Source organism: Equus quagga, chromosome 9, assembly GCF_021613505.1.
Source record: "Equus quagga isolate Etosha38 chromosome 9, UCLA_HA_Equagga_1.0, whole genome shotgun sequence".
Lineage (NCBI taxonomy): Eukaryota > Metazoa > Chordata > Mammalia > Perissodactyla > Equidae > Equus > Equus quagga.
This window is the reverse complement of record NC_060275.1, coordinates 18,786,869-18,801,689: the sequence shown is the minus strand read 5'-3', so window position 1 is coordinate 18,801,689 and position 14,821 is coordinate 18,786,869. Positions and strand designations below refer to the sequence as shown.

General features: G+C 43.8%; 1 protein-coding gene across 2 annotated transcripts in view; it reads left to right on the top strand.

Annotated features, from left to right (window-relative positions):
- The first annotated feature begins 5,153 nt into the window (after positions 1–5,153).
- Positions 5,154–14,821, top strand: part of NEDD4L (NEDD4 like E3 ubiquitin protein ligase) — a 337,485-nt gene continuing 327,817 nt past the window's right edge. The window contains exon 1 of one of the 2 annotated variants that reach the window (XM_046671962.1): positions 5,154–5,557. In XM_046671962.1, coding sequence (XP_046527918.1) covers positions 5,510–5,557 — 48 coding nt within the window. In that variant the 5' untranslated portion in view covers positions 5,154–5,509. The remainder of the gene's footprint in view (positions 5,558–14,821) is intronic. The other variant, XM_046671960.1, reaches the window with a different exon arrangement.

The following is a 14,821-nucleotide window of genomic DNA, read 5'->3' as shown; positions in this document are numbered from 1 at the left end:
ATAATGACACATGGAATGAAGTCACTATGAGTGAGAGTCAGCAGAAATAATGTTGACACATTCCAAGCTTTTAGATATTAGACTTAGCAAAATATAAAATAATGAGTTAAGAAATGTTTAACGAAATAAAATTTGGAAACACAAAATAAAAAACTATCAAGAATGACAAGGCTGATTTGAAAAAAATAGAACTTTTAGATATGAAAAATTTTTGAATGAAAAACTCAATGGATGGGTTAAACAGAAGATCAGACTCAACTAAACAGTTATTTAGGGGCTGGCCCCGTGGCCCAGTGGTTAAGATCATGTGCTCCGCTTTGGCGGCTCAGGGTTTTGCTAGTTCGGATTCTGGGCACAGACACGGCACTGTTCATCAAGCCATGCTGAGGCGGCATCCCACATGCCACAACTAGAAGTACCCACAGCTAAAAATATGCAACTGTGTACTGGGGAGCTTTGGGGAGAAAAAGGAAAAAAAATAAAATCTTTAACAGTTATTTAGCAAAGTGGAAAAGAGATCTGAAGAAATCACTTGGAATGCAGCACAGACAGACAAGGAGATGGACTATGTCAAAGAGGTTAAAAGATATTGATAATAGAATGAGACGGTCTACTTATGATTAATTGGAATACCAGGAAGAGAGATATAGAGAATGGAAAAGGGGCAATATGTGAAGACATGATAGTTGAGTATTTTCCAGAAATGATAAAAGATTTAAATCGACATGTAGAGAAAGTACAAAGTATATTAGGCAGGATAAATAAAAAGAAAGCCACATATAGACAAATTATAGAAAGTTGAGAACACCAAGAACAATAAGCTAATAAGATAAGGCAAATGACCTACAAAGGAACAATCATTAGACTAACAGTTGCCCATCCATCATCAACAATGGAAGCCAGAAACTAGAGGAACAGCATCTTCAAAGTGCTGAGAAGGACACAACCATTTCCCCTTGGCTAAGACTGAGTAGTTTTTCTTAAGGGCTGTCCTATGCCCCTGCAAGCCCAAATAAATTGATTGACACACCTAAGACTTCAGAGTAGTAGAGGTGGGTAAAAATTAATGACACTAGTCACATTAAGAACATTTATTTACCTCTTTTTACATTCCACAACAGCTTTGAATCTGCTTCTCATATACAATTTTCACCATCTTTTATGGATGACGTAGACATTTTCAGATTAAATAGAAACTAAGAGTTTAACACCAACAGACTGTTACTAAAGGAATTTAAAAGGATGTCCCTCAGGAAGATGGAAAATGATCCCAAAGGAATGTCTAAGAAGCAAGAAGGAATTCTCAGAAATGAAACGCAAAACCTACTGGTAAAGCTAAAAAAATTGTATAATATAAAAATAATATCTAATTTGGTGTTTTGAAAAAGGATAGAAGGAACTGGATAGTGATACCATGGAAGGAATAAATGCTGAAAAACAGTGTTTTAAGCTTCCCGTATTGCTCAAACGGGGGATTAAGATATTAACTTTTGATTTGTCAAGTTAGGCATGCGTGTAAAATGTCAAAGGTAAACAGTAAAAGAATAGAAATGCAGTGATTAACATCCCAACCAGGAGAGGGAAACAACTATACTAAGAAAACAAATAACATCGAGAAACAGCACAACCCAATGAAAAGATTCATGAAAAAGTAAAAAAATTACAGTAAAGATGTGGAAACAAATCCAGATACTTTAGAAATATTAATGAATAAAAAAAGTAAATAGCTCATAAAGCCAGATAAAAGGCAGATATTTTGCCAGATTGGAAAAAAATAGGAATTATGTATCTATATCTCAGATAATATTTTAATACATTTTAGAGTATAGAATGAACAGCACATAGCTGTTCAAATGCATTTCTTAAAAAGTTTAGCTATTTTTATACAAAAAGATTAGCTATTTACAAGTTATTCTTTGCTACCCACCTCTATACTTGTCAAAAGTTTGAAGCCTGGTTTATTTTCTTATATAATCATAAACACCCTAAATTTGTGAGATTTCTTTATGTGAGCTAAGTTCCAACATGACATCAGTTTTTACACGTACATAGCCATCTTCAAAATATCTACTTCATGGGCTTTCATTTTAAAGAACACAAATGCCCCAAAATTGAACAGAAAAATCTAGTGTTATTTATATGAAACTTACACAAATATGTGACACTGTATTAGTCAGCTTTGGGTACTTCCCAGATTTGATTAAGATATCCATAGTTTGCTAAGCCAATTCAATAATTTGTAAAGAGGCTGAGCGTTAAAATGTTCCCTATTTGTGATTACCCATTGTACTTTAAAATTGTTCTTGCTAATTTTTCATTTCTGATGATACAAGGGAAGAGCATTTACAAAACACCCACAGTATCAAAATCTAAGATGTTAAAGGCGGCCTCTGAAGGGAACAAAACGGAACAAATTCTAGAGAAGAATCTACAAGTTGGGTTCTGTATAATTGTTGGGCAGATGAGAAACTGATCCCAGGATGAAACAATTTTGCTTTGGATAAGACTGCTGAATAGCTTCTCTTTAGGGTTGCCCTCTCGGCACTCCCTTGCCCCCAGGAAACTGGATTATTATCTGAGACTTCAGAGTGGTAGGCAGAGGGTAAAACTGACCCACGATACTAGTCGCATTAAGTGTATTTGTTTACATCCTACCTCATTCCACACAGGATTTGAGTATGTTTATGATATGTAATTTCCTCTAAATTGAAAAAAAATCAGGTTCATGGAAAATATATAAAGAATAGGAATATTATTCTTGGCCAGAGATTCCTAAATTTTGCTGTGCATTTGAGTCACCTGAGGAGCTTCTAAAACTCCTGATGCCCATGTGGCCCCTCCCACCAATTAAATCAGAGTCGGGGTGGGAGGTGGAGAGCAGTAGTTTTAAAGATCCCCAGGTGTTCTGATCTGCAGCAAAGTTTGGGAACCACTGGCCAAGGCTGCCATGCTCAAGTCTACGTGCACAGAAACAGCACCTGGGAGGCGTTGAAATTACTGATGCCTGTGCTCTTACCTTGAACCCATGAAATCATAGTGTCTATGCTGATGTCTGGGCACACAGTCATTTTAAAGCTCCCCAGATGATAACAATGTGCATCCAGGGTAGAAAACCATTGCACTGGGGGAAAGCTGGTACATAATTACACAGGAGACTGATTTTTTTGTTGTTGTTGAGGAAGATTAGCCCTGAGCTAACATCTGCTGCCAATCCTCCTCTCTTTGCTGAGGAAGCCTGGCCCTGAGCTAACATCCATGCCCATCTTCCTCTACTTTACATATGGGACCCCAGAGTGCAGGCAGGTGTCAGCTGTTGTGGTGGGGGTCTGGGAGCAGGAACCCTAGAGGAACGAGAGAGAGGAAGTACGACACACTTTGCAGTTCCCAGATGATATGGCCTCACCCAAGATAAAGCCTGGAACTTAGCACCTTCAGGGTGTAGGAGGGGTAACCTCTGTAATTATAAATAATTTTGTTAGAAAAATTTAAAAATTGATCATATTTTCCCTCATACCATAAACTATGCAAAGGTTGACAAAGGCCTGGCTAGTAACTGTAAAGAAAGGCATATTAGAATTGGTGTGTGTGCCTCTGTGTGTGTGTGTGTGTGTGTGTGTGTGTGTGCACGCTAGCGCACCGGCAAACCTTTTGTTTAGCAAAAGAAAAAGAATCTAGGTCTGAAACGGTCGAAAAACTTTGGCCTGGGAAGAACGGAGCCTTGTCTTTTTAAATGTTCCTCCCTAAAGATGATTTTTTTCTCAGTTGGGCTTTGTGGCATCTAAGTACTGTCGATTTAATGGCTCACAATTTGTAGAGAAGAAGGCTTCTGAGTCGGGTGTTGACTCCATGGGGCTGCGTCTTGGAACGAAACCCATTACGTCTAGGGCACAGGCTTTAAGCCACAGTAACGTAGGGAAACAAAGGAGAGTTTAGGATGGGTGTGCCCCTTTTCTTTTGCAAACAATCTAGCCGGGGAGACAGCAGATACTTAGTCAAGTAGCTGGGTTGGGCAGGAGGATTCTTTTGGATCACGTGAGTTAACTTACTTGAATGAAAATCCTAAATGCACCCTGTCAATACCCAAGTAGGTGCTTTGATGTTTTCTTTTCAAAGGCAAATGGTATGTTCTGCTTGTTTTCTTTTTGAACTCACAACTGTACTTAACATCTCGATTTAAGGAAAGTCTTCCTGAAAAAAGTCGAGTGACGAATTTCTTGCACTTAGTTTCTAGCATTCCTATAAATCTGAAAGATTAAATGAACTGCTTGCTGGACAAACAGTAGCTGGGATGTGGGAAGAACCTTACGGCGGCTAATAAGACGTCTTAACGGTTTGCATATGCAGAGGATAACCTTAAACTTGAGTTTGATACTTCACATTGCGGCTCACAAACGAGCTGCCTTTTATTCAAGGAACCATGCTGTCTGTTTTCGAGTGGGTGGGTGTGTACTCAGAGCGGGCGCTCCGTTGGTTCTGTTCCAAGGTTGACACAGGCAGTGGCGACTCGCGGCCACACCGGGGCAGCCGCTCCCTGGCTGGCGGCCGGGCCAGGCGGATCAGCTCTGGGGAGCTGACAATGTAGCCCAGTCGGGCTTGCCGAGGTTGCCAAGAATTTAAAGGGGTCTAGAAACATCCATCTTTCCCCCTTTAACAATTACAGGGAGCTCAGGGCTCTTGGTAAAAAGACTACTGGGAAGAGGAATGGACTGAGTGCAGTTTCTTCTTGTGTGTGGAAAATACCTTCAGCGCCCCCAAATGCCCAGCCCGCCCCCTCCCCAAAGCAGAAGAGGAAGGTGGGTCGGCTGCCCAGCCCAAGTCCGCACAGGCGATCCTCAGCGCGTCGGCCCCGTGGCCGGGGCAGCCTGGAAGAGCCGCTCCGGAGGCCGGGGGTGGGGTGGGCGTGGGGGCCGAGCTCCGCCACCCCCGCAGCCTGCGGCCCGCCCCCCAGGCCGGCCCGTGATTGGCTTGGGGGGCGCGTGTGCCCGCCCCGGCGAGGCGGGGAGGGTCCCCTCAGGGCGCCGGGTGGGAGGAGGCGGAGGCGGAGGAGGGGGCGGAGAGAGCGGGGGCCTGGAGGGAGCGAGCGAGGGGGCGGGCGAGCCGGGCGCCGGAGATCGGAGAGCAGGCTCGGCGCGGCGAGGGGCGGAGAGCGGCGGGCGAGCGGGGAGGAAGGGAGGGAGGCCCGGGCCGGGGGGAGGGAAAGCCCGGCTGGCTCCGCGGCGCCGCCGCGCGCAGGGAGAGGCGCCGGGGCTGCCGCCGCTGCACGGCGCGCTCTCGGGGCCGCCAGCCGGCCCGGCCCCGCAGCCATCCAGGAGGAAGCGGCGCGGGCAGCGGCGGCGGCGCGCGCGCTCGGGCTCCCTCACCTGCTGGCGCTCGGCGGCTCCCCCGGCGGGACGCGCGCAGGGCCGGGTGCGGGGCCGGCCGGACCCGGAGGAGGCGTGAAGACCCGGCCGCCCGCGCCGCAGCCCAGCCGCCCGGGAGCGCCTCCGATCCCGCGCGGGGCGCCGGCTCCATGGCGACCGGGCTCGGGGAGCCGGTCTACGGACTTTCGGAAGACGAGGTGAGCGGTTCCCCTTCCTCTCCGGACTCCCCCGGGAGTTCCTGCCCCGCGCCGGCAGGGGGTGAGGACCCCTGGGGTGCGCGTCCCGGCGCCTGTAGGGGAACCCCAAACTCGGGAGCGCCGGGAGCGGGGTCCCGGGGGAGGGGGTGCTGGGGCCCTCTCGCCGGGCGCCGGCGGCCCCCTTCCCCCCAGCCAAGCCCATTGTTTGTAAATAAAGCGGCGCAACGCCCTTCCAGCGGGGAGTTCTCGGCAGCTCCCAGCCTTTGGGTGGGAGCCGGACGCGTGCGTGTCCCCATCCTCTCCAAGCCGCGTCCCCCGGGGCTGTTGGGCAACTTTCCGCTTCGCCCCTGCAGCCCGGGAGTCCATGATGTGTGTCACGTTTGGGTCGCTGCTGGACACCCGCGCAGCCCGGGGAAGCCGGGGGGCCGCGGAGGAACCTGATTTGTCTCCCCCTGGAACTTTCTTTCTAATGACTGTCAGCAAGTGCTCTGCTACGTGTGTGTGCTTGTCACGGTGGGAGTGGGTGAAACGCGTGGAGTTGTGCGTGCCTGACCCTCTGTCTTACAGAGTCTAAAGCCAGGAGTATGGATTTCGGGGTCTTTTTGGTGGGGGGAGCTGGTCTAGGATGGTGGCAGGTGCTACTGGAAATTTGGAGGAAGCTTGCAGCCCTGCCGTTTTTTTCCTAGCACCTCCGGGGTGGGTGGAGAGACGAAAGCTCAATTGATCCCTCTTATTAGTAAAGCAAATTAAATAAGCCACGCCCCCAAGGCTGTCGGTTTGCCTGGAAAGCTCTTTGTTTTTCCCCCTCACTCTCCTTGCTGTTTCCCACTCCCCCCTTTTGAAAGATCTTGCTAATTCACTGCTTAGCCCTCTCTCGACCAGCCACGCTGGGCCCTTATTAGCGTGTCGCTCTGCCAAAAAGGCGGGTGGGGGGCCTGTCGCGGGCGCGGAGTGACAGGCAGGCTGGATGGAGCAGGTAGGAGGGGTTTGCCATCTGGCGGGGCGCGAGCTCAGGTCTGGCTCCCCTTTCGAGAGGTGAATTTACAACCCATGAAGCATTACTCAGCAGGGAGGTATTTCCTATCCTGGTTGTGCATTTCATGAAAAGTTGGTGCCTGGAAATTGCAAGGATTTCTGGATTTCACTTTTTTCCTCCCCCTTCTTTCTTTTCTTGAGGTCCCCTCTGTCTCTGGGGATGGGGGTGGGGTTAATGGAGAGGCTATTATCTGAGACGTGCCCACGTTATGGCTCCTCTCTCACCAGCTTGCCTGCTCTGGTATGGGGTGTGTATATATGTGCATGTATGCTTTGTCAACGTGTAATGGAATAGGTATCTTAGGGTGGGGAGGGTGGTTGGTGGTATGACTTTTTGTCTTAACAGTTCTAGGTAAAGGTTGCCGTGGTATTTAGTTTATCAAAGAATGATCACAATGCAAATAATGTGATTTGCATTGTCGATTATTTTGCCATGCCTTTGTAAAATGATTTTCCTTTCTTGTGCAGTTACCTGGGGATGCGTGAAAAGTAGCATTGTTTCATTTACCCAGGGGGTTCTTCTCTCCCTGGCGTCTCTCCTCTTTGAGGAGCTTTCTCTTTCATTCTCTACTTCTCCATTTAATTAGTAGCAGTGGAGGGCCGGCAGTGAGCTTTTAGAAAGGTACTGAGAAGCAGACATTCCTAAACAAAGGGTTTGAGGTTTTGTGCCGGATGAAGACAGCTGCATTTTATCTTAGGTCTTTTTTTTGGTAATTACATGATTATTTTTAAAAGCTTCCTGAAAGAAATATATTTTACAGTGTTTTGGGAAATGCAGCTGGATAAGTGAATCCCATGCATGTCAGTGGTGTTCTTTGTTTACGTTTATGGCTAGTGTCAGAATCTACCTAGAGCCCAGCCCGCCCCTTGTCGGGACAAGTTAATACCCATCTTCTTACCTGGTGTCTAGAGTGAAAGTGAAGGATGGAATATGAACAGGATCCGTGTGTGTGTTTGTACATGACTGGGTTCACTCTTGCATGTTGCTGGAGGGCTGTTTGGGGCTGTATATGGAATAGCAAGAGGTGATGAAGACATTTTATTGATTGATTGAGTGATGGCCATGTTGCTGGTACTCATTAGTTCCACCCACACTATATTACAGAAGGCAAGTCACATCTGTCTTCCTTTTCCAGCTTCTCCTACCAGTGAAAAAAATAAGGCAGGGTTCTTTTGATGATTTCACATTTTTGTGGTCTTCGTTTTTTATGGGAGGTTTCATGCTGTCAGGTTGCCCTTCAGAAAATGAGGGAATGCCTTCGTAGAATATTAACAACAAATTGTTGAATTTGCACAGCTTGTTTTTGTCTCCTTGAATTAGTCTGTGTAAGAAAACAAACGGAGGATTTTAACAGGCTCTTAAAGTAGAATGCCTGGTGAAACAAACGGCAGGGTTGTTTTTCCAAGGCGCCTTAAATATGGGTGCACTTCAGTTCGCGCACTCGGTGTGCTGCAGAACATCATATGTGAAGATACTTTGATTGCTATCTGGAAGAGTCACCTTATAAACCTCCTAGCAGAATAGGCATCTGTAGCGAGCAGATTTCTTGAAAGTAAGTGTCCGTTTTCATGGGAGGTTGATGAAAAGCATTCTATGTTTGGAGTGCGTTTAGTTCTATCCCATCGCAGGAAGACTCTAGCTCTAACTACTGCTGGTGATGAAGCATTGCATTAACCTAGAAAATAGCAGAATGTCCAGACGGAGGGCATTGTTCTAGGTCTATCAGTTTGTAGAATGAAAGGGATTCACTTGGACTTCGCTTGTGTGACTGCATGTGCTGTTTGTGTTTTGTTGTCTTTCTGGCTGAAGTTCCTCTGGTGAGTTATAGTTCATACTCACCCTGATTGAAAGCAGGTCGGTTTGGGTAACCAAATTTGAAATCGCCATCAGATGAAGGGCTTTGGGTGTTGGAGGGATTAGCAAATTAACAAAACTTCTGATTCCGGGCCAAGGATCAGCTTTGGTTTGGAATCAAAGCACTTTGGACTAGTTTCTGCATCTCTGGCTTGGTTCCTTGGCGGTTTTTTGTTTTGCATGTTGTTTTTATTTATTTATTTTTTGGCAGCCTGTCGCACATTTTGGCAGTTGACTTGTGAATGTTACTGTTAACCTTCTGAAATCTTTTGTTACAACATCTTGGAATATCCTTTATTGAAAAGATTTTCTACTGGGTCAAATACCAGTTTGAATGACAGCTTTCTTATTAGAGGTGGCATTTAAAGATTTTTTTGGTGGTTAGAACAAGGCAAATGGCATAGAAATGAAGGCCAGGATGACATTGGATGGTACGTTGACACCTTCCCTCTTTGTTTTATACAAACGAGGATAGTTGGCTAATGTTTCATGTGCCTTCTCTGCACCTTGCACTGTGTTTAGCCTTTATTCACTTGCTATCTCATTTAATCCTCGTAAGGACCCTATGAGGTATGCTATGATTTGTAGATGAGGACTAGAGGTTCAGAGAGGTGAAGTGGCCTGCATAAGGACACACAGGGAATAAAGATGGAGCCAGGATTTGAACCCAGTTCTGTTGATTCCACAGCCATAGTTTTCAACATGCTCCCTCGCTTCCAGGTATCTTGAAAGGTCTTCATAGCTAGATTGTTCAGGATAATGTAAGATAGAGATAAACGTTAGGGGTTGTAAACTGATGACTTCTAGGTCAGAATAGACCAGGAGCTGTATTTAGTATGGACTCCATAGTGTTTTACAGCTTGGGAATTTTTATGGAAAATGGTAAAAATCTGACTTCAGTGTGGCTACATTCTCACCTGGCAACAATTAGTGCGTCTGAGTCATGCGTGGCCCTTGAGATATGGCAGCTGTATTATATTGGCCATCTCTGCTCTCTTTTGTCTTGGGGGGGGGGGGGGCTGTCTCTTTATTAATTTGCATATAATTGCCCATTTTAGAACAAACATTAAAGGTTAATCTTTGGCATAGGTATCGTATTCTCTTTAAGATGCTGTCAGTTTTAAGATGCACCATTATTTTATGTGCCACTAAGAAAGAAAGAAAGAAAAATTGCTGTAAAGCTATGATATTGTCGATTTTATGATGCATCCTTTTTTCAGAGATGTTAAAGTATGAACACAGGGATGTTTTAGAATTCATGAATTACTGTAATTAGAAACCTGGGGTAACCTTGCGCCATCAGTTTCAGTACCCCAGTCATTCAACACGTTTAAGTCAACTGCTAGTCAGATTTCTGCTTTTCTGTTTCTGAGAAAAGGACCAGAATAAGAGAAATGCTCCCAAGTGGGCTCTGGCAGAGGGGAAACAGGGGAGCCTAGATGATAGGCTCCCCGGATAGCCATATGTAAGTAATTAAGAATAGTCATTAATTTTTTAAAAGTGGTCCATGTGTGTTTTCAAGAGATTACTTGAGAAATCCTGCACGCCATCTTTGCAGCTGTGCAAAATGGTCACAAGATTGCTTCTGGAAATTACAGGTTAGATGCTGTTTGGATCTAAAGGTGGATGCTGAAAGGCACTTTTCTAGAGAAAGATAAGACTTGCCCATTCATTCCCACTCCAGATGCCTGAGTCAGGCCTAGCAGTGCCAGCTGGTGTGCTGTGTAGCTGGGACATGCGCCACCCCGGCTCGAGTCTTCATCATGATCGCTAATATTTGAGAAAACCCTAACAGGGCCTAGGTTTTATTTGTGACATTTAAAAGCAGTTTTCAAAATTGGCAAATATAATTAACAATATAATATATCGTTTTAAATTTTGCTTTCATTAGATTTTTATTCAAGGGTTTTGTGGAATTTGTATAAATTGTCAATTTATGTTCTGAGTTTTGTTGTCGGAATGTTGATTTGAATTGTGTTTCTCCTTACTGAAAAGTAGTTTCCTTAACTTAAGCAACAAAAATAATGATGTTCCAAGGGGTGAGGACCGTGGCAAAATGAGAATCCTCAGAGAATGGAGTTTCTTTATCATGCAGAACACAATTTAAAAGGAAGTGCTTGAATGGTACTGGGGCATCTCTTCAATGCAGTGAGCGTCCACATCGCCAAGAAACTTCCTTAGAGAGTTGCTTTGGGATTCTGGGAAAGTCAGTATGCTTGATGCGTATTCTGGAGAAATATGAATTATCTCAAGGAAGAAATCTCTGACGTTAAGAATCATGTCACACATCACCGCAGTGGTACTTTTCAATTCCTGCTAAATTGCTTCTGCCCTCGCTGTGAGGGGAAGCAGCTTTATGCTCATTGCTAATTTAATCGCCTTCTGAACTGTGCAGTTATTTAAATAAGATACAAAACATGGTAGTATGTGACTGGTGGAAGAAACAAGCTAGTTTCTCTTGGATAGGTTGAGATGTTAACATTTTATTTTGAGTTAAAAGATCTTTTTAAGCAGATTTTATTGCTGCCCTTGCGTTTTGAGTCCTGAACGACTAGCAGCAATAAAACGAGATCCTAACTTAAGAGTTTTCAAGCTTTTTGATGTTGTAGGTCTTTAAATAAGTGTTTTTGTCTTACTGATGTATTTAGTAATAAAGCAAACAACATGTTGATCTTTTGACAGTGCATATTAAAGAGGATCATAATATATGAATAATATAATAATGAAAATAGGTATTCAGGTAGTAGGATTAATGAAGGGTATGAGAAGTGTGACGAGATGTTACTTTCTGTTTTTATATTGTTTATCTTCCAGGTCACAGTATAAACAAATATATTTCATTTTCTGACTATAGGTGGCAATGTTTGTACTATTGGTTGGGACTTGCGTGTTGGTGGAACATGGAAATGAGAACATAATTTAGAGGTGAGGATGAAGAAACTATATTTAGAAAACAATATTTTCCTACAAACTAAAAAAAAAAATCAATTATTTAATAAAGACACCTAAAGTGATGTTTGTCAGTGTGGGCAGTATCAGGAATCATTACTTTTCCAAGGTTTCCCTTATTCAGGGCATATTAAAATTTGGAAAAGGGACAGGCATTTGGATTTGGGGAAAAAAGCCCCCACAGTGTAGAAACACAGAAAAGTTCCTTTGAGAAGCACTGTCATATGCTGTCTTCTTGGGTGCCTAGGGACTTCTCAATAATTCTGGTTCTGCTGTATGGACCATTCCATAATTACCGTCATTGACTTTGAGAAGGAACTAATAATTATCACTCTTTTCAGATATTTGATTGCTGGAGATATTCTTGATTTCTGAGGCAAGACGGTGGCTCAGGTTCTAGCAGAGCAAAAAGCAGTGGTGTCACGATCTGGGACAGTTATTTCACGAACATATATGATCTTGTTATAGTTGTAATGTTTTGTTTGGAAGCAGAGCGGCCTGAATGCTAGTGCTGCAATACCTTTAGGAGAGAGAAGCCATATTACATAAGTGTGTCTGGGGGAACCAGCTTACATTTGACACTTCAGTTGACTTTTTGTCCCTGACTCCAGAGTCCTGTATTGATTCAGAACTCGGCAAGTGTCATGGTGAGACTATCAGATTCCCTCGCTGTCATCAAAATCCACGTTTGGTTACTTCTTGGCAGGCAAGCATCCACGGAGAGATTTCGTATTCTTTTTCTACCTCCTATTCACCGAGAAAAAAGGGCCATTCAAAAGTGAGGTTTTTTTCATGTAAAATGCTGTGATGTGAAATCTACCCTGTGAAGGTGGAACTTGGGAGGGCTTATAGGGGTGGTGATCTCATGAAAGGGAAGAGCAAGCCGAGGGAACTGTCCCGCTGGTTAGAGTGGCTCTGGCAGGCCCATGGCTTCTCAGGCACGCTGGAGTCCGGTTTTGAAGGATCGCTGGAGTGGCTAGGGCACATGTCCACCTCCTTAGACCATGTGCCTGGGTACCTCCAGACGAGGGGGCAGACCCAAGAGGGGATCTGTGGTGCAGTTACGAGGGCCTGAGTTGTGCCTCTGGGTTTTGGTCTTGCCTTTGTTAAAACAGTTTTCACATTTTATTTCCCATTTTTCAGCCTCATTTAAGGCCTGGCTCTTCTTGGTCTGCTCAGATGCACTTCTGGATCGCGTTTTACAATGTGTCTTTTAGAGCGCCTTGTAAAGCTGGACTTCCAGTGTGGGTAAAGCGTTGAGGTGTTGTCATAATAGAGAGACCTGCAGTTGGAAAAGATGGCTAATACATAGCTGGTGGGAGGTCACTCTGAATCGCCCCGGTTGAACATCTGTTACGAATTCATGTTCTAAAATGCAAAGTTAAACAGTTTTTTTTGGTAATCTATATGATTTTAAGGTTTACACGTACGTCTTAGCAATTGTGTTAGGTATCACCAGTTTGAGGACGAGTGAAGACAGGCTTGGGTCGGGGTAATGTAGAAGATGAAGATCGTCTCTATCAATTTTTCCTGTTGTTTAACTGAAGATGTTTGCATTGAATGGGTTAGTTTTATTTTCATGTGTAAGTTTTATTTTTTAGTGCTGGAAGTAATTTTGGTCTTTTTTTTTTTGAGAAAATGAAAGCAAGGCTAAGCTATTGAGAGAATTACTTCGTTTAGTAGCTGCTCAACATTAACTATTAATGAAAAAAGTGTATGTATATGTATTCCACCGAATTAAAAGCTCCACATACTTGTTCATGCATCTCCCCCTACCTTTGGAATCTGAGTCTGTTGAAAAGCCTGTGCTTTCTTTTCTCAGTCTCCATTTTTCCTCTCTGTTAATAAGTGATTTATCTTTGAATGTCATCATAGTGCTAACTTCATCTTTGGCAGTTTGATTTGGAAAGGGGAAGGAGGGTGAAGTTTAAAGAAAAAGCAAAACTGAGAGTCCTTTTGCTTCCTTTTATCCTTCCCTCTCGTTCCTTCTGTGCTTCATGCAGTGTGTGTGATAATTGGATGCAACTGTAATTACAGTCAGTAAGTTAGGTTTTAAACTTTGAACCAGCTGTATTTCCTCCCCACTTGTTAACCCCAGAGGATAAATGAGTGTGGCTCTTGAATTAAGCTGTAGCTTGAGGGGGCTGAACTGTGTGTGTTGATTTTGAGTTCTAGAGTATGTTTATGCTGATAATTGAGAAATTGGTATGTACCACGCTGCCTGCCTTTGGAATAGACGGATGTCTTAATTTTCAGTGAGTGTTGTTAGTGAAAGAGAACACTTTAAGCTTGCGAGTAAGAGCTTTTTCTCCCTTGCTTCCAGAAGTGAGGTAGAGAAGAGTATTGTGCAGCCGTGGGGGTGGCGGGTGGGGTGGGGAGAATACTTAATAACATGGAGATGTCAGTAATATAACATTAAGTGGAAAAAGTAGGTTACAAAACAGTGGGTGCACTGTTTCTACAAAACAGTAGAATCCTATTGTGGTTAAGAGTGTTTCTGCCTAGAAGAAATGACTAGGAATAGATCCCAGGATATTAGTGGTAGTTATCTTTGAGCAAAGGGATTAGAGGTAATTTTCATTGTCTTTTTTGCTTACTTATATTTTCTACATTTCTACAATGAACTTTTTTTTTCTTAACATAAAAGTAAGCTTAAAAGTGAAGTAGAAAGAAACTTCTTAAATGCATGTGCGTCTAGCTTTGGGTAAAATTAGAGCCCTTGTTCGGTACAAGTATTGATAGTATCTGTTGCGTTGAGCACATGTTTATCAGGGGCCTGCTTTGTGCTTTGTGTCTAAGGATCTCAAGGTCATTGCCTTAACACTCTTGCGTTTTAGGAGCTTCCCACCAAGATGGAAAGTGGAGGGATTGGTCAAGGGCTGAATATTTTTCAGAAAAAATGACTGGTAAATTAGATTGTTTTTTCACTTGCAGCTTACAAAAATAGATGTTTCGTTTTCTTCACTATGGACACTTAAAATTTGTTTTCATCCTTCTCTGCACTCAGTTGCGTGATAGTCATTTAAATCTTTAGTAGTGTTCTGAAATTTGTTTGTGCCTACTACGAAAATTGACTCTCTTTCTCTGCTTTTGTTTCCTTGGGTTTTGAGTTAAAGGTCTTGTTACCTGATTGCAGCATTGAATAGTTTTGGATTTCCAAATGATCGCTCTGGTCATCCGTACATGCATCTAAGTGGCTGGAAGCTCTTTGTTTTGCCTTTGAGCTGACTTGTAATGTCCGTCTAGTCTGCGTGTTTCCCACAGTATGTTTCATGGTGGTCTCTTCCTGAACACAAGGGTGGGGTGAGAAAATACCATGTCACGTCTAGTCCGAGACTTGTCTTTGTGTCCGTTCCCCTCCCTCCTTTTAATATTTCTGAAATAAGGGTGCATCTTACAATTGATATGTCTGTTTGCTGTGGTGG